The sequence below is a fragment of the Mastomys coucha genome, unplaced genomic scaffold (assembly GCF_008632895.1).
Source record: "Mastomys coucha isolate ucsf_1 unplaced genomic scaffold, UCSF_Mcou_1 pScaffold1, whole genome shotgun sequence".
NCBI lineage: Eukaryota > Metazoa > Chordata > Mammalia > Rodentia > Muridae > Mastomys > Mastomys coucha.
In genome coordinates, this window is record NW_022196891.1 from 75,958,221 (window position 1) to 75,978,750 (window position 20,530).

Sequence of the window (20,530 nt, forward strand, 5' to 3'; positions counted from 1 at the left end):
TGACCCCCCCCCTGCAAATATATAAGATAGACAGCCCCAATCACAAAAGAACGTCTTTCAAATACATGTCGCAGGACCATGAAGAAACCCAGTGACCAAGACCGAAAAAATATGCATAGATTCATCTACAACTTGGTGTGTGTTGTCTTTGTGTCAGGACATCAAGGAGTTAGTTGTAGCTGGTGGTAGAAAGGAGCTAAGCTGAGAAAGGTGCTGCCTAGCAGGGAGGGCTGGCAGTGGGAGGGCTGGCAGTGGGAGGGCTGCCAGTGGGAGGCATGGGTTTCCTTACCTCCTCTCCTGCCTCAATTTCTCGCACTGCACGCAGTAAGAGGTGGGGCCCGTTGAACACAATGGAGCAGTTGGGGTCACAGCTGTGATTCAGCAAAGACATACTGAAGAAAAGAAAAAAAAAAACAAACAAACAAGTTTGTTTGCTCAGAGTTAAACAGCTACATCAGACACAAAAGTCAAAAGACACCTTAGGTGGAGGGGAGGGGGCAAGATGGGTTTGATGGAGAAGACATGAAGATTGGGTTCTTGGAGCATTGATAGGCATGTTGCTGTGCTGTTTCTCATAATGGGGGCTAGTTAGGGAAGTTTGATAATAAGTCCTTTTAGTCCTTCCGGGGAATGGGTCACATTAGATTCCACCCAATACGGTTAACCAAATGAAGGGGGTACTGACAAAGTAACTGGTAAAGAGATCATCTCTGGGATAAAGGGTACAGCCGCAGTTACAGCAGTCACCTGCAGTGCCACTGACCTACGGAGGGTCTCACTGCTCTGGTAAGGAAGGGCTGTGACACTGTTAGATTCTCACACTTGAAGAAAGATCAGAAGTACGTGCTCTTAGTATGTCCCGATGCATTCTGGGAAGGAGCCTAGTTACTTTCTTTTCCTGAAGGTTTCGTGGGGGTGGGGGTGGGGCGGGGAATGTAATGACACTGTCATCATGAACTGACAATGGTTAGGATGTGCATGTACTGTGTGGGAAGGACTTGCTCAGGACTGGAGCAGGGTGACCAGCTTCAGCCACCACAACAAGCTGGTGAGGATTATCTACAGTGAAGAGACCAATCCCGAAGGCTGGAACTGGTTTATCCAAGGACAACTGAACTGGAACGGGGTGCCCCGAGCTCAGAGCCCATGCTCTGAAGTCCTCTGAGTTACTGCTTTCTGAAACCTGTGCTATGAATAGACATGACACGCAAGCAATGACACGTGTGGGGACTAGAGAGGAGGCTGAGTGTCAGGCGAAATTACTGAGAAGAAACACTACGTCTGAACCCTAGGGGCAGAAAGACAGAATGAAAGTCAGCTCGGCGACAAGAGGCTGCCGCAGAGATGGCTACGAAACAATGCAGCAGGCTACCCTCCTGAAGCCTCTGGAGCCTCTTCTAGAGGTGACTGGAAATATGCTACCACCAAAGTCAAACTTAAGCCTATCGGTACCATGCCACCAGTCTGGAGGGGAAACTGTATGCTTCTGCTCAAGAGATGGAGGCTTCAGGGGGAGACTTTGTAAAGATAACTGAATCCCAGCACCTATAAGCTTGAACCTACTCCAACATCAGTCTGAAAACAAGTGGTTAGATACAAAGCCTGCCTTGTCTTAATGGCATAGTGTATAATGTGTGTTATAAGACTTAGCATTTTTTTTTACAGCCTCGTGTAATTTAGGACTAGGTTTTGAGTTTGGCTATTGAGCTAGAGGCTACGGAAGCCTTTCTAATGACCCCCCAGGGGGGTTGGGGAGCTGGGTGGGAATTAGCTGGTTTGGGATGTCCGCCATACCTGGGGTACAGGCCAACGCCGACCTCCTGCATCTCCGCGTTGCAGATGGTGAATGAGTTGCAGATCACCTGTGGAAATAAGAAGGGGCCTGTTAGGTGTCCACTTGAGAAATCTCACAGGCAAGAACACAAAAGCCCGAGCATTTTAGAGGCTTCTTGGAAGGGTCTCCCCAAGCATGGACCACGTGTGACTTCTCTAAGGTACACTCCCCAACCCTGGGGAAACACGGGGCTTTAAGAAGCACAGGAAGTACTGGCTGTGGTCTAACCTCGCGACAAGCCGCATTCTACAACTCCATGAAATGTTCAAAATTGAACATAACAAGTGAGCTACTCATTAAAAAAACGAGGATCCTGTGACATGGATGTTTTTCTGCCTGCCTGCCTGGTCCAAAGGCCCCTTTATCTACGGAATACAGCAGTACGTTTGTTTTTATTCCTGCATAGTGAAGTACACCCTGGAGGAGTCTGTGATCCCAGCTGCCCGTCGACCACAAGGGAAGAGAGGAAGCTAGCTGCTCTGCGGAGCCATAGCTCCTACCGGACACACAGATCCCCTCCCAGACCTGTGGCACGTTCCGGTGCCCTTTTGCCAGAAGAGGAAAGAAAGAAAGAAAAAAAACATAATCACTATACACAAGGAACTTTAGAACCGAGTCCGTGACAGGAGGTGACGTACTGTGTCAGAGGCCACAAAGAATATGCAAAGAGTGCAGGGCTTGAATCACAGCCTAGACCCTGGTACGGGACACTGCCCAGACAGACATCAGGATGCGGGAAGAACACCAAGGTCCCTCCTCTCCCAGAGCTAAGCTCTACACAACGACAGACATTTTTTAAAAGAAGAAATCCTGAGACAGAGAGCTTATTATCCCTTGTGGGGAAGTGCTGAAGAGAGAAGACAACGTGAAGACCGCGAGGAATTCCTGGGAAGAAGCTGCATCTACAAATGCAGGGTGACCAGATGGCCACTTGGAATCTCCAGAAGTTGGAATGGTGCAGGTCCAGAGCCTTGGTACCACTTCTTTTGGTTATGTCTGAGGGACTCCTGGCCTACCTTGGTGTCAGACCTAACACCCTGATAAACTGATGAAACCTCTGGAATGGATTAATGTAGCAAAACCCTATTGTCCACCACTCCAAGGGCTAAGAATTGTATTAGACAGCACATGAGGCCTCAAGCTAAGATGGCTCCACCCCGCTGTAACCTTTCTGCCATGTTTACATCAAAGCCTGTTTAGAATTCCCTGATTTATTACTTTGTTCTCTTACTATAAAAAAACACATGAAACTGCTTCAACACTGGGACATGCAATTGGGGGTAATTTAAATCTGGGTTTCCACGCCATGGTTGCTCATATTTGGCTCCGGAACAAATCATCTCATATTCCCTTAGAGGCGAAAGCTGTGTTTTTGTGACATGGACATGAGAGAAAGAGGCAAAACATTAGAACAAGGCGGCATGTAAACCGGGAGTGGAAGAGACCAAGGAGCCCAGCTTCCTTGGTGACAAAGTGCTGTGGTGGCCCATGGGATAGGAGCACACTGATTCCAGGCTCTGTGTTCTGGACCAAAGGACCGCTGTGGGGAAAAAGCACACATTTAGAAAAAGAAGTAGAGACCATTTAGTAGGAAAGGAACTACGCTCCTGGGTAGAGAAGTGAGCTAGTGAGCTGAGGGGGAAGCCAAAGCCCTGGGACATGGGGAAATGACCCTGTACAGGACATTTACATAGCACACCTCCCACCACAGTTTGTACAATGGGCCTTTTTCGAGCATGCTCATGATGCTTACATGAAGCCCAGGTGAGGAAGGTGCTTCCAATATTTGCCAACTGGCTTTCTTTATATGTTAGTTAATCTTGATGTAGCTTTCCTTCCCTGGTGATTATTTCCCACACACAAAGGTCTAAGTCATCAGAAAGAAACAAATAGTGCAGAGGCCCTGAGGTAAAACTGGGCATACACAGAGATAATGCTGGCGTAGCCCAAGAAAGCAGATTAGATGGGAGACAGCAGACGTAGCTGGATCATACAGGACTTGACATCTAGGTTGGGAATTTTATTTTAAATGAGACACCAAGGCAAGGAATAAATGGGTCTGATTTCTGTTCCCAAGGGGACTCTCTGACTGCTACGCACAGAGCGAGCTGTTTGTTCAAAGGTAAGCATAGGTGTGTAGCACACAGGTCAGAGGTCACTTCATAACCCAGGTGTTGGCTTGGACACTGGTTAACAGGAGTGGGAGGACCTGGCAACCCTGCCACGGCCTTCGCTGGAGAGCTGCAGATGGGGAACGGAGTCATGGATAAACTTGGAGTTTGGCTTTTAAGTGGCTGACGGTTGCTGGCATTTATTGGGGGAGGGGGAGGAAGAAGGCAAAAGGGACAAGTTTGGCCTCAAGTAGGTGTGTGTGTGTGTTTTGAGGAGGAAGAGTGTGTTGCTTCGCTTTGTTAGGGTGAATTTCAAATGGCCCTGGGCCACTTCCAAGCCCAGACTAGGAATGAACAAATGGAATCTGGAGAGCAGGTAGGGCCAGAGATATAAATTTAGGAAGAAATATAGAAAGCCCCTCGAGAGGAAAGGAGACCCAACCGTGTTTGAGACAGACTATGACTACAAATGAATGCCGACTTGTTAGAGAGCTTCCATACAGAAAAGGCTGAGATGGCAAATTTCTCTGTCAGATTTACAGATTTACAGAAGGGAAGAGGGTAGGAAAGGGAACTCAGTCCTCCCTGGCGCCTCTGCTGCTCCCAACAGCTCTTACATGAAAGCTAAGCAGTGTGGCATTATCTGGCTCCCCCCCCCCCCCCCCCCCCCCCGCTTCTTTCAAAGTCTGATAAAACCACAGCTTCAAATCTGAAAGTAAAGTGGTGCACAGACACATTTTAAACAAATTCTGGCTAAATTGCTTTACAGGTGTCTGGTTTGCATTAAGCTGCAAGAGTGTGATGCCCGCAGGAGGGTAGGCCTATATATAAAACATGGACGATAAAAATACGAGGCTGGAGATTCTGTGGCTGGTCCTTGAGATTTTAAAGATTCTCAAATGGCTGCGAATTTGAGGGATATGATTACAGATTTTACATTTTTAAACATATTTTACAGTATATTCAGAACAGCAAGGAAATCGATCCACCAACAAAAAGTCAGACCGAGCAAATCAAATTTGCTAATATTTGAATGAAGTCATTTTTTTCCTGAATTTTGAAGCAAACTAAAGGGTTTTTTTTTTTCCATCTTTGTTCTGATGCATTCTGTAAGGATAAAAATCTAACAAAGAAACACCAGCTTGGTGTCTTTCTCTGGGACACATTTCCTTACCTCTGGACTCAGGTGACAATTCTCATGCTGTTGGCAGTATTTACCACCCTGGACCATGGTCCGCTGGTGACCTGCCCTACACTGCCCACTGGTACCCTGCCCTACACTGCACACTGGTACCCCGCCCTACACTGCCCACTGGTACCCTGCCCTACACTGCACACTGGTATCCTGCCCTACACTGCCCACTGGTACCCCGCCCTACACTGCACACTGGTACCCCACCCTACACTGCACACTGGTACCCCACCCTACACTGCACACTGGTATCCCACCCTACACTGCACACTGGTACCCTCCCCTACACTGCACACTGGTACCCTGCCCTACACTGCACACTGGTACCCTGTTCTACACTGCACACTGATACCTTGCCCTAAGTTGCTCAGATTGTTTAAAACAGTGGGGTTTTTTTTCCAGATGGTGTTTTACCCTGACTAACTCCACTTTACAATGGAGAAAAACTCTGGATCTGGGTGGACACATGAATTTCATTACCAACATGGCATGTGCTCATAAATGACTTCTTCCTGAGAGTACAAGGAGTATATAACCCTATACATTTACTGAGGTAAATTGGGAGTATAGGAGTAAACTGGGTATAGTGAAACCATGGTGGTACACACCTTTAATCCTAGCAACTAGGAGGCAGAGGCAGGTGGATCTCTGTGAGATGGAAACGAGACTGGTCTACAAAGCGAGTCCCAGGACAGCCAGAGGGGTAGTATACAGTAAAACCCTGCCTCAAAACAAACAAACAAACAAAGCATTTCACAAAAACCAGGCCCAAGAACTCATGAGACACAGCAGACCAAGGAAAGGGTTTGACTTCCTCACTTGTACCACATTAAGAGCTGGACACCTGGCACTGGACTAGTGACAGTCCCAGCAGTCTATCCAAGTGTATGCATCAAGGGACTGACAGGCATAGACCTTCTGACTGTCCCAGAGGCCTCGGCTTAGGTCAGTTCCTACTGTTGTCATGGCCTACTCAAATCACCGTCTACCTGGCCACCATCTGGAACCGCTGTCCATCCATCTACTTGGACTGACATCATCCGCCCTTCACTTTACCAGGTCCCTAAAGCTCAGCTCTGACACCACAACTTTCAGCAGCCAGCAGCCAGCAGCCAGCACCCTCAGATTCTTCTGGACCTGGGTTTTGGGTTACCTCGCCCTCACTAAGTCTACTTTACAATTCTATCAGAGTATCAGCTCTGTCACCTCACACCTCTTACATCACTCTAAAACCTACCTACATATTTATTTATTACATAGACATCTTATATGTATTTGCTATGTGTTATGTAATGTGTGATCTGAGAGTTGATATTAGCAATTGAGGGCGAGAGCACATTATTTGGCAAACTATGTGGATGATACTGCTATGGCTTGTGAATTTGTTATCTAATAAATTCTGACATTGCCTGTTTCCAACACAGGGACCTCATGACACTCATTTACGTATGTAGAAGCAGGCAGGCGGGAGCGGTAGGCAGTGGCGGTGCTCCGTTTCTTGTATCCTCATGCCCAGTCCAACGCGTGGTGTGTGGAAGCCACACTAGACATATTCAGACAGATGGACTGCATCATAGATATGGTCCTTAGCATTCCCAGGGTCACTATCTAGAACAGGGTCAGGGAAAAGGGCAGAAACATTCCACTCTTTGGACTAGGGGTTGGAGGGGAGGCAGCTGGTCCAAGGATCAGATGGGATGTTCATCTTCCATCCTCTCAATCCGTGTGTCCCCGCTGAGAGCTCTGCTTCATCTCCAGTCTCACTCACCTCTCGTTCCCGCCCCAGGGATGGGGATACAACCTTAATCATTAGATGAGAATAGTGATTTACCTGATGCTCTCCTTAACAGGAAGGGAAAAGCCCAGTGGTAGAGTGCTGACCAGGGGATGGCCTGGTGGCAGAGTGCTCACCTACTGTGTGTGAGTTCCTGACTCTCATCCCCAGTCCTACAAGGGAGATGGGTAATGTTCTGGGCACAAAGTAAGCATCTCCTGAATGCGGGGATGAGATGGCTTCTTTCCCTCTCTGCAAGCTTCTCTGGGACTTCTCCTTTCGCTCTGTTCCTCCCTGCCTCTTCTTCCTGTTTTTCACGGTTATCGATCTGTCACCCTCGAGGCTGCCACACGCTACGATGGAAGTAGGGTATTTTTAAATGTGGCTTAACAAATTCCAGCCAAGTTCCTCCTTGGTGTTATTTTGTGAGCTTTGTGCTAGTCTTCTTGTGAATGAAAACATGGAGTTATTTCCAGTTCCCACTTTTATTAAAAATGCTGAGTCTGGAGGCGGGGAGATAGGTCAGAGGTTAAAGTGCCATGTTTACGAGCCTCATGGCATGAGTTTGATCCCCAAACCCAAGGTAGGAGAGGAGAGCAATTTCTGAAAGTTACATAGGGCAGAAAAAGAGAACCACCTCCCAAAGGTTGTCCTCTGACCTCTGACCCTTTAAATGCACCCAACAGGATGCACATGTGCCAATATCCACCCCATATAACGTGCACACAAAATGATGGAGTTAATGATGAAGATGATGATGATGACAAAATGCTGAGTCCATTCAGCACCACATTAATTAAGAACACGACCAGAAATATTTTTTTTACACAGCTCACGACAGCCACCACGGCTAGATGGCAGCTCCCAAGCTCTATCATCTGTTGACAGAACAGGTAGATGATACATGTGTTCATGAGCACTCGGCCTATAATTTGAAAGTGACTCCTCCTTCTATTACGGGGTAAGAGAATGAAACTAATGTCCAAGGATGAATTTTACACATTTTAAAAGCATTAGCTATGCAGACACAGTTTGCTCCAGAAATCTTACATGGGGAAAATATTAATGAGTGGGAATTTCATGCAAGAGGCACATCTAGAAATGTGTATCAAGAGGATTAGTTCAGGAAAAATGAGACACACTGGGCTAAAGAGTTCCTTTCAAAAAAAAAATCAAGCATGGGCATTACTTTAAAAATATTTTCTGTGACATGAAACTACATTATATAATTTATTATTATTGGATGTAAAGTTATGCTTAAGTTTTATATTTTTTTTTCCTTTAAAATGACTGAAAGTCTATATCATGGCCTCCTTTGTTGGATGCACAAGTCTAGGGAGCAGGCACAGGTTGGTCGCTGAAGTACATTTTTAAAACCCCCACATCTTATAAGAACCATCAAAGTGACATTTGAAAATAAACTACGACCAAGCTTTTGTGTCATCTGGTCCACGTTCTAGATTTCTAACCTCACGTTCATGCTCTGGGAGGTGACACATTCCCCCAGTAGGACAGACACAAACATTGGTCGATGCCAGGACACACAGCCTGGACACCACAAAGACATTCATTTATTTCAGGTACTGTGTGTTCAAATTCCACATCGTTCCTCAGACTTTTAGAACTATATATTTTCTACCGTGACAGCAAATGATGTAAAGGATTTGCAACAGGAGGCAGGGCCACCACTGTGCCATTACCTTGGAAGAGCCAAGCTGGGCTTCTTCAAGACAATGCTCCATTGGACCAGAGCAGAGTAACCCTACACCAGGACCCAAGGACCAGTCACTTCCCAGTGTGCAGTGCATCCTCTAGTTACTAATAGCTACACAGCCTACTTCAAGAAATAACAGTCCCACTCTTCAAATAACATAATGAAATTTCAGAGACTTAATAGGCAGAAACTCGGCCTCACAACATAAAGATAAAGTGGTTACTTGAAGACAATCTGCATTGCTTTATAGAGGTTCTATGTAATGCCCGAGTACAAGGTTTGGTGCACAGGATTTCAACATGCAGACTGCTAATTAGTGGCACTGAAGGTGAACTTCCAAAAGAGCTTACCAGGGTTAGGTCAGTTAAGTTCTCTGAGTATAGAATGGAACTAGGAAAGACTGGCAGATTACAAAAGCAAAATGCAGACTTTTTTCAGACACACCAACCGCCCCACCCCCAGCCCACACCAATAACCACTGCTTCTCTAATGTTAAAAGCACAGTTAGTCGGGGCACAGTCTTCTCCAGCTGCCTATGACATTTGCTTAAATACAGATCTAGATTCTTTTTTATTTATTTAGTTTAGTTTAGTTTAGTTTTTGTTTTGGTTTTTCGAGACAGGGTTTCTCTGTATAGCCCTGGCTGTCCTGGAAACTCACTCTGTAGACCAGGCTGGCCTCGAACTCAGAGATCCACCTGCCTCTGCCTCCCAAGTGCTGGGATTAAAGGCGTGTGCCACCACTGCCCAGCTCTTTTTTTTTTTTTTAAAGAATGATCTTTTGTTAGCCCCAAGGGTGTGTAGTCTCCAAAGGGAATGACAACAGTGTTTAACTGGGTTGTCTAGAAAAGTCCACTGCAGAGGCGGGGTCTGACGAGAATGTAAGGTAATACTTCTCAAACAAGGGCTCACAAAACCTGGGGTTAACGTGTTTCTAGAATGTTTCCAAGAGAAGACTATTGAAGGCAACCTTTTTAATACCCATGTTCAAGAAGTAAAAGCTCAAACAAACAACAATTGCCCCTTTACTAGGAAGGCTCATGAAGTGTCAGTGGGCATGTCTACTCAGCTTGATTTAATCATTCTATAATGAATATTTGTATCAAAAGGATCACATTGTATTCTATAAGCATATGCAATTATTATTTGCCAATTAAACATTTAAAAGTTTCAACACAGAAAGCAAGGATGCTGGAAGATAGTGACCAAAAAAAAAAAAATGACAATTTTATAAATTTAGCTCAGGATGTTTTTGTGACATCTTTTCTCTGGTTGAAATTCTTCCAAAGCATTTGAAGACATTAAAAATACATGTTAGAAATAAGATAACTCTATTTTAATTTTTACATGTGTGTGTGTGTGTGTGTGTGTGTGTGTGTGTGTGTGTGTGTATGAGTATTCCATGCATGCTTATGTCTGTTATCAGGATTTGGTTCTCTCCCTCCACCATATGGATCTCAGGAATTGAACTCAGGTGGTCAGGCTTGGCTGCAAGCACCTTTACTCACTGAGCCATTTCTCTGGCCCACATAATTCACCAAAGCTTCTAGAGTGTTTATGGGAATGTGCTTGTATTAGCCACTAAAACTACTCTGTTATCTCAGAGTTCATGAAAAGAACATGAAAAATATAAAATACAACCTAGCCGTTTTCCTTTTCCATTTATTTGTTAAGTCCAGGTTCCAATACAGAGCCCAAGCTGGCCTCAAATTTGTGATCCTCCTGCCTCCACCTTCTGAGCTGTGGGGTTACAGGTATCTGTCCCATGCCCTAGCCTAGCCAGTTTCTTTAGGAAAAGACTGTAAGAATATTGAACATCTAATTCACTGAGTGTGAGATGCTACCTAAGACCCAATACAACAAAAATCTGCTAGCCATGTGCAGTTTTTTAAATTAAAACTATCTGTATATCATTTATTAAAGAGAAAAAAATCTTACATATTAGGAATTTTGTTAAATATCTTTGAAATTACCTTTATAACACAAGCCGAATAGAATATAAAACAACCTTAAGATAATTTCGTTATCTCACAGATACGGCGATACGCTTGGATGGGTGAACGCACCACTGGTTCCACAACAGCAGTGTGTCTGTCACACTTCAAGCTGTGACTATAGCTAAGTGTGACAGGCAAGGAGGGCACCACAGGCATCAATGCTTGGCCAAGGCCAAGGTCAACATCAAGGCCAAAACCATAAATGCGGAGGTGGCAGCCATAAGACTCTGCATCCCGCCCAAGGTCATAGTGCCCCTTTGGATGCCACACTGGCCTTGTGAAAGCTACCCAGCTTCTCATTCCCCAAGGGCACTCCTTGCCACATCCAACAGCTGGCATTGGTGACAGAAAGAAAAACAGGAGTGAGATCCCTGATCTCCTGTGTGGTTCTTTCTCGGATGCTATTACCTGGCATCTTATCACATTAAAGCCATCTGATGGGAAAGCATTCATTAGAAATGTCCATCAAAAAAATACGTAAAAGCTGGAAGCTTTGGGATGCCATTTCCGTCATGTAATCTTCCTCCTATATCCCCAGGCCTACAGTTGCTATGATACTCTTAAATAATTTATTGTAATGTATGGCCACAGGTTTCTATAGCTGTGCCATGGAGTCTTGGGTTACAAGTTTCATTGAGAATGTGTTCTTATCTAAAAGCCCATCACGATAAGCCCAGCTTTCTCCCATAGAGCCCACTTAAAGTCCTTTTGTATAGTTTCCATTTTCCAAAAGAAATAAATGTCCTCTTCCATGATAATCTAGTTTCATATTTTCTTTTCATATAACGAACGGGTACAAAAATCCAGCCCCAGTAGAGTCTGTGCTCTTCACTGTAATCGGTCTTAGTTCTGGTTCTGAGTCCCTAAATGAAGTGTGCTGGGTGGTTTACATCACCCGAATGAGGCTGGATTGAACACAGTGGAGTGTGGCTCAAACCATCTGTGTTTTTCCATCAAGCTAATGGAGAAAACTACAGAAAAATGTTCCACGGAGAAGTCAAGACTGAGCACTAACCAACTGCTTAATGCAATTCCCAAATGTAAGATTACTCCTGATGCTTGCTGAGGCTGCTCTTGGAACACAAGAAAGGAAGGTGAAAACTGTCCCCAGAGGACCTCTGACACAAGGGATCATACTGGGCACGTCTAAAACATTGACGATGTTGTGATGCCCAGAAGCACACAGTTCTCATCACAGGCTGCTAAGTGTGCCTGAGTCTGGTACGAGCGTGGTTCTACAGGGAGGTGTTCTGTGAGCTTGCATCAAAGAACCTTTCAAGCTAGGGTGGCAAATGGGAGGCACGCCGACAGGCTAGTCCTGTGGTTGGACACTGCCCTGATGCTCTTCATGTGCAAGAACCTGGGAGGAGAGGCTGTCCATCAGACCAGAGGGGAATCCCTCAACTGTGTGGTGCAGAGGCTGCAAGAAATGAGGCTCTGAGGCCAGTCACCCTCGAGGTCACTCAAACCCTATTCTACTATTTTTCAGAATAAGGAAGGAAAACCGATCAGAGCTGCATCCTCTCCCATCATGCCTCTTTCTCTAGAAGTTGCCTACAGCTGTCCTTCCCTTGCTTCTGGAGCCATGCTCACAGAAGGCCAAAACTGTTGGCCAGGGAGAGTGGGAGAGAATCATGGGTCTAAAAGCATGGATCGAAACGACATACAAACCAAGGCCATGAAAAGATACATACCTCGGGCCATGAATGCTGAGCACGAAGGCAGTCCCGGCCCATCCTTCCAGCCTCTCAGCTTACGCAGACTGCCTCCTCACACTGACCCTGAGTGTTCTTCCCTTCATGGCTTCTAGTCCCTCTGGCAGAGCTGCCGGGTCCCTCTAAACAGGACTGCAGTCTTTTCCCTTCTTCACCCCTCAACTACCACTGATCTTTTGGGTGCTGATTAAGTCTCTTCTTGAGAAAGGGCCTCAGGCCTGCCCCCACTGGAAGTGGGCAATCTCTCGGCTTATGAAACAAAGTAATGGGTCCCACCTCTACCCCAGCATTTGACACACCAAGCTGAGATCTCAAAATACGCTCTGTAGGGTAATGGATGCTGAGTAGACTTAAAATCCCAGTAACTCTTGCCTTTCACAGCTTTATACAATTGCTTGAGCATGGTGGCATATGCTTTATAAGCTCAATTTCTTAGGATGCTGAAGCAGGAGTATGGCGATTTTGGAGACAGGTTAGGCTACAAAGCAAGGTTGAGGCCCATCTCGGTGGTCAGCAAGACCTGGTACAAAAACTTAAAATCACAGAAAGGAATCGGAGGTATTGCTCAGTGGTAGAAAGAACACTTTCTTAGAATGTATGAGGTCCTGGGCTCAAGCTTCAGTGGACAGAACAAGTTGTCACCGCCTTCTCCCCTCCCCTCCTAGAATAAATACCCACTCAGCAACCTACGCAGGCAAGACTCTCAACTACTGTATAGGAAAAAAATCCCATGCCAACTGTACTGTGCCCAATAGACTAGATCCAAGTCGTCAGAGAGGCTTAGACAGTCAGAGAAGGGACACAAAGGGAGGGGCTCGGAAGCTGAAGTCATGAGCAATGGAAAATGCCATAAACGCATAGACAGGCAACTCTGACCTTCTAACCTTCAAGGCCATGACGTCTCTGACCTTCTAACCTTCAAGGTCATGACGTCCCAAATCACCAGAAATGACAATAAAAAAAAAAAAAGTAGGAAGAACAGGGACACCAGGTTCTGCCCTAGCATGTAAGTGAAATTTCCCATCTTCGCCTTGGTTAAAAAAGACACCCAAGTCTCTGAATTGTGCCCTGTTCCCCACGCCACCGAAAGTGGGAAGGGCAAGTGTGGTCCCGATGACTGCTTTTCACAGGAAGGACAGAACATGTGCGATAGTGATCTGAAGAGGACAGCAGGGACAGACTTGGGGATGTCAGGTCCCTACTTGTCCGCGGCGTGCTCCTCTGGGACTCGCTCACCCCAAATCCATGCCATTGACCCAATGTTCACTGGAGCAAAGGAATCCCCTGAAACTGAAGCACACTGTTTGAGAGTAGGACATCTGTCATGTCTACCACTAACACAGTGAAGTGGGTGACACTCAGATTTCTCCTGGCCACAAAGAGATGCCAGCCAGGATTTCTAAAAACCCAAGGCAAAGAACTCAACACTTTCCTAAGGCGGCTCACGTGCTGCCATGCATCGGCTGAGAAAACTCAATTCTATAGGACTCCTAAGGAGAGGACCAGGCAAGGGAAGGTTTGAGGCCCATGATGTGCCCAGAGCAGTTACAGGCACTACGGAGGAGAGAAAATCACCCCCTTCACCATTTTGCTTTATTTCATTCTCCAAGTAGGCTCAGTGAGACTGAAAAACATGTTACGTTTCTCTCCGATTCTGACAGGTTTTTAGTCTTCCTCGGCCGAAGATGACTCTTCAACTATTGGCCGTATTTCCTTGTGAGTGACTCTGTCATAATACAAACAGCAATAATATGGGAAGACAGTCTAGCCTGTCGGATCAATTTAGAAACACTAGAGTTCACAGCTCATCAACGACTTTGGGAGGTGCTCAGCCTCAGTTCGCTCTTACCATCCGTGTGCAGGGTTGCTGGCGAGTATGAATGCCAGCTGGGAGGCATGGAGGGGAGATGGGAGGAGAGGGGGCTGGGAAAATGGATGGGTCCATGTGGGAATGGCCACAGACATCTACGCTACCTAAGTCAGCTGCCGTTCCTAAATTAGTGCCACCGGGAGGAGAAAGATATTCTCTCCTGGAGAGGGCAGGGAAGATTAATCAGCCACCCAAGAACAAGTGGCTGAAAGATGAAACAGAAACGAGGCCCGACACTTTTCGTTTTGTGACCGTTGGTGTCTGTGGCCGTTCACACACGGAGTCATCTATCCTCCCAGCCCACTCGCCTCCCACCTCCCCTCCGACCAACCCTACTGCTTTCTCTTGTTTCACAGATGCCTTCCGCCACCTGCCACGTCACATTTCAAATCATGGGGGAATGAATAAGGCTTTTCACGTGGGGACAAGTGTGCTAGATTGCTCACGTGCCTGCATTTATAAACCAATTCATTTTGAATAGGAAAGGGCCAGAAATAAAAGGCCAGCATTGAGCAGAAAGCCACAGATGAGAGGTATTGTGAGGATTAGTTGAGAAGATAGAAAGAGGCCTTGGAATGAGTCCCAACACCCAGGGAGCAAAGCAAATGGGCAGCCGCTAGTACAATAGCCCATCAATTAGAAGACACCCTTAGCTAGAACGGCGCAGTACGCTAAGTTCGCTGAGAAAAATCATTAACAATTGAACTCTTTCAGGCCACCATTTGTCAAACAGATTCCAATGCACAAAATCTTCTGTTACTGAAATACATTACCACTATAGAGACCTCTAGGCTTCTGTAGGAAACTAAGTAGATATATATATAGATAGATTTGTCTGTCACTATAGCCTCCTGAGGTCAAATTTCTAACCATCTCTCTGTCTCCTGGAGTCTCACTCACTAAAAGGTTGGGCAGTTCTGGCTCTTTCCTTAGGCTTGGAGCACCCTGCAGGGGCATTCTGCTTCCACACAAGTTAAAAAAAAAAAAAATTAAACAAAAACTAGTGCCCGGCCTTTATGAAACAGACTAACATAAGTCACTCAAAACTGAAACCTGTCTAAAATTACAGTGCTTGTGCCAAGCCTGAGGGACTTGCCAAATGTGGCTGCACTCTGGAGCAACTCAATGCTCAGGAGCTCCCGGCGTCCGCCGTCCATATTGAGTTAAGTGGTGCCATTTCCCTTGGAACTGAATTTAAACGAGTTATTTTAAAGCCCAAGTGCGCATTGCTTTTCTACCCATTGCATAGCTTAAATAATCAAGTGAAGGCATTGGGGGGGGTAGAGTGGGCAGAGATGCAGGGGATGGATTTCATAGTCATTCATCATTAGCCTGACAAATGGAAGAGCCAGGTAAAGACCTTTCTGGAATTAGGTGGCTATTTGTTAGGGAGAGTGCTGCCCATTAAGGTCACACAACCATGCAAAGGAACTGGAGAAAGAAATACAAAGACATTTACTGAAACCTGGGTGGTGCTCCTCTGCAGAACACTTGCCTAGCTAGCATGTGTGAGGTCCCAGATTTAACACCTAGCATTTAAAAACACAGCACCAGATAAAGGTATTTACAAAAACTTTATAGAAACAGAGGGACGTGGCAGTAGATAGGGTCGCATCGTTTCTACTTTGTCTTGGTGATCTAGGGGACCTGCTGCATTTGCCAGCTGCACAGACCTGAGTGCCTTAACCAGCCAATGCCCAGGGTCCTGTGCTACAGGCATTTAAAAAAAAAAGTTGACAAGTATTTACAGTTCCTAGCTACTAAGCCTGAATGTGCTGCCTGTGGTCTGACTTTTGAAATTCCCTCTTTCCCTTTGTTCTCTCCTATTTAGTTACTCTCAGTGTTGCCTACAGTAAGAAGCCCAATGTAAACCAGCCACCCAGCCGTTCAGTGTCACAGAGAAAAGAGCAAAGTTTTCCGTGACTTGAGCTAAATCCACTTAGTTATTTTTCACAAAAAAAAAAAAAATCTTGAATGATTCTCTCCGCCGCCCCCCAACTTTGTTTTGCATGCACACCCTCCTGATTTTCCTCTCACATCTGGACAAAACAGAACATACAGAAAGAATTATGCTTGATAATCATGGCAAACACAGGTGAATTTACAGGCATCTAACCTCGAAGTCAAAGGCAACATGAAAATGGCAAAGGTCCAGATGAGAATCAATACCGCTTCTGAGGAAAAAAGTACCAATGATAGGAAAAGATGTGTGGGCTCACAAAAATAAAACAGAAATGAGTAGGACTTTTGTATGACTTGTATTTTAATACGGCTAGAGGCAGGAGATCATTGGAAAGCCCATTTTGAAGGGAAAAAAATAAGCCAAAGCATTATTGATAAAAGTCAGGGCTCAAAAAGGAGAATGTAAGGGCCAATGGGAATGTGAGCCATGAAAGAGAAGCAGGCATGAAGAGAAGGATCAAGGGAACAAATGAATGGAATGATTATGAAGATCAGAAGCCACGAGAATGGCTGTCAATGTACATCTGTGCTGACACAAAGAGAAAAGATGGACAAGAACAGGAAACTACAGAATAATACAGTGATGGACAGAGCTGCCAGTGCAGCTCACTGTCAGTAAACAGAAGGGCTGGCTGTCAGAAGCAAAGGAAGGCGGAGCCTGCCAGTGAGCAAACACTGAGAGAGTTGACTAAAGGGTCCTATTATCACTACTGGCCTCATCGAATGAGCTGCAGGAGACCCATGATGGAGGCCACCCATATCTCTTGTTTATGGCCGCGAAATGCATATCACCCAACCCCAGCACTGCTCATATTCTGAGCAAATGAAGCATTGGCACCAGCAGGCACCGAACGGGTTCTATGGAGCTTTCAGCTAAACAGAAGGAAATGTACAGAGGTCAACAGGGAGGAATGCTGAAGTGTGCTTAGCAAACCGTACCTTCAAGGCACAGCAGAATTCTGAAACAGCTCATCGTTCTTATTGAAATTTTAAAAAATTCCCAAATTTGTTCTTGTGTGTACAGTGTGTGCCCCCTCACCCCTTGTGGTGTGGGTTGGGGAGACGGCATGGGTATGTGATAATCAAACGCTTCTAACCCTTGCCAAGTGGGTATTACCAATGCTAGTTAACTGTGATTGCTGCCTCCTTCCCCTAACCAGCCCAGGACACTTAGATGGGTCAAGGACACCATCCAAGAGACGATGGAGCAGGCAGTGAGGAAACAGACACAGACAGGGAAGGGGAAGAAATGGTAAGAGGAAGTCACTTCAGATTCCCCTGCCAATCCGCCACCCCTCCCTGTTACTCCCGCAAGCATCCCTTTCTGACTGTCTCTATCGCTCTTGCTTGTCATCATCTCTGGCTTGCAGTTTACGTTTCTCTAGCTCCACATTCATCCCAATCTAGTCTTTAAGCTGCCACCAGATAAATATTTCTTAAGAATGGGTTGAGTTTTTCCAAGAGAAATATAAGCTTTGCCCAGTGCTATAGAATAACGACAAAATACTTGGGGATGACGGGAAAATCCCCTCAGAACCTGTTCGCAGCCCATCTTTCCACTGAACCCAACACCCACTGCAGCTTTCTGTGGACTGGCCTCCTGGTCAGTTTTCAGTCATGACCCATGCTCATGTGGTATTATATCTTTGTTCACAGAGTACCCTCCTGTCTTAGTTAGGGTTTTTTTTTTTGTTTGTTTGTTTTTTCAAGACAGGGTTTCTCTGTGTAGCCCTGGCTGTCCTGGTATTCACTCTGTAGACCAGGCTGGCCTCGAACTCAGAAATCCGCCTGCCTCTGCCTCCCAAGTGTTGCTGTGAACAGACACCATGACCAAGGCAACTCATATAAAGGGCAACATTTAATTGCAGGAAGCTTACAGGTTCAGAGGTTCAGTCCATTATCATGAAAGTGGGATCATGGCAGCAAGGTGTAGGAGGAGCTGAGAGATCTACACCTTCATCTGAAGGTTGCTAGCAGAATCCAGGCAGCTAAAAGGAGAGTCTTACAGCCCACACCCACAGTGACACACCTACTCCTACAAGGCCACACCTACTCCAACAGGGCCACACCCACTCCTACAAGGCCACACCCACTCACACAAGGCCACGCCCACACCTACAAGACCACGCCTACTCCAACAAGGCCACGCCTTCTGACAGCTCCATTCCCTGAGCTAAGCATATACAAACCATTACACTCCTGAAACTAGCTTCTTTAACAGATTTATTTTCTGTCAATGAGTGTTTGCCTGCATGGATGTTTGGGCACCAAATTGAGTGCCTGTTGCTCATGGAGGCCAAAAGTGGATGTTGGATCCTCAAGTTAACAACAGTTGTGAGCTGCCCCGTGGGTGCTGGGAACTGAATTGGGGTCTTCTGTTACCCATGGAACCATCTCCTTAGCCCTCAAATGTACCTTTTACAAAGTATCTATCCCATAATTTTACTCATCCTTCATGATCAAGTTTAAATCTCATCTCTTTCAAGAAAGTTTCCCACTGAGTGATTCTACATACCTTCTTCACGTTTTATTCACATGCACGTTAACTCCAGCACCTAGTAAGTCTCTCCTTCGAAGTGAAGCTAATTATGAAAAAGCCAATGTTTATCACTGAACACTAAGTGGCTGAGACTTGACTCTCTCGCCCTGTGAGTACTTTGTGCCATTTATCTGTGCCAATGTCGTCTTCTCCTGTTCAAAAGATCTAAGTACCTTGAGGTCACAACCCTTGAAGAAACGCATTCAAAGAAAAAAATACAAGGATACTGTGATATTTATATATCGTGCATCATGATATTTCTATTAGGCCAAGGCTCCATTTACCTACCACCCACTGGAAGAGAAACATCTCCTCACCTCAGGTACTGACACACAATATCCTCTGTTCTCCATACAATGCCGGCCCTTTTCCACATTCTGGAAGTCATCACTATCTTTAGTTTTAAGTTTGTTAATCTCTTTATTTCTATAACACTCTTATCCCATAAGCACATGTCCTTATATGAATATCATATGCTTAGCATGAAGAGCTTTGGCTCTATATCTATTATTTTACAACTTTTTAAATAATCAACTGTTCCTAGGATTCATGAATGATGGTACGGGTAGCTACAGTTCAGTTGCTGAGAGAACTGATGCCAAGTGAGTTCTAAAAAACCCTCAAGGAAAACAATGTCCAGATTGTTAGAAAGCATTTAAGGCAAAGAATGTCCAAACTAACTTTTTTTTTTTTGATAAATGTAAAAATAAAAACCAAAGCCCTGAAAAGCACCCCAATATTTCTTATCAGGTGGATATATATTGGCCCTCTCACACTACTGCTTCTGGCAGATCATCTAGTACTCCTCCACACTTTAAAAAGGAGATGATAAATAGACCTGAAGGAAAGCATGCCTCATTGTGGCTACACCCTGTGCAGAGCCCACTTATGGTCAGTTGCTTAGTAACCATGTGAAACATCCACAGAATCATATAAGACCCTAAGGTAGACAGACACGTTTATCTCAGTCGAGACAGATACGGAAACCCAATAGTAACCACGATGTACTGGCGTCTGTGCTGATCTAAGCAGGCAGGGGATTACTTTTATGGAACTAATTCTGTCTGCTTGCTTTTAAGCCCCATCAACTACTATGATGCACAAGAATGATTTTCTTCCCTGAATGCCTGGGGTGATTCTCTCCAACTTTAACTTGAGTTTCTCTTCCCCTTCAGTGCCCCTCACCAGGTGTGGGTCTGTGGTGTCCTGAGGAGGATATAGAGATTGTCTGACCCTCTTGAGTCCCGCCCTCTCATCTCAAACTCTGGCTCCATCCTGTGACAATGTGCGTTGCCTGAAGTGACTTGTCTTTCGTTATGCCGTCATTTGGTCAAACGCTGTCCACCCACTGCGAGGCACGGAGGGACCCCTACTTACCCCTATGACATGTCACACGCAAACTCTTTGGCAGAACCAAACTTCAGAAAGACAGTCACCACGCCAGCATGTCCTGAGTCTAGAGTTCTCGTTTTACTGAAATAGAAGCTCATCCTTAGCACAACGTTTGGTAAAGCTGCAAAGGGAGACAAATTACACCAAACCCAATGACCATGCGCAGCACCTGCCAATCCCTTCACAAAGAACTGGCACAGGAAACTATGGAACGGAACTAAAGCCAAAGGGAAACACACGACCGTCAACTAGAGACAGGTTTTCCTATAAAAATCAAATATTATTCACAGAAGCCCATCTCACTCTAACTACAACATTTCCCCATGGTTACTGGAATTGCTTAATTAGCATAAAAAGGAGGTGGGCGTTATTTTAACACAACAGTACAAACAAAGCCTGCGTGTTAGTGTCCCCCTCCCCTCCCCTCCTAT

General features: G+C 45.5%; 1 protein-coding gene across 1 annotated transcript in view; it reads right to left on the minus strand.

Moving 5' to 3' along the window:
* The window catches only part of Smyd3 (SET and MYND domain containing 3), a 585,040-nt gene that overhangs the window by 144,487 nt on the left and 420,023 nt on the right, over positions 1–20,530 (minus strand). Inside the window, exons 6-7 of the mRNA XM_031390983.1 lie at positions 1,795–1,862; positions 290–392 (exon numbers count right to left, since the gene is read on the minus strand). Coding sequence (XP_031246843.1) covers positions 290–392; positions 1,795–1,862 — 171 coding nt within the window. The remainder of the gene's footprint in view (positions 1–289; positions 393–1,794; positions 1,863–20,530) is intronic.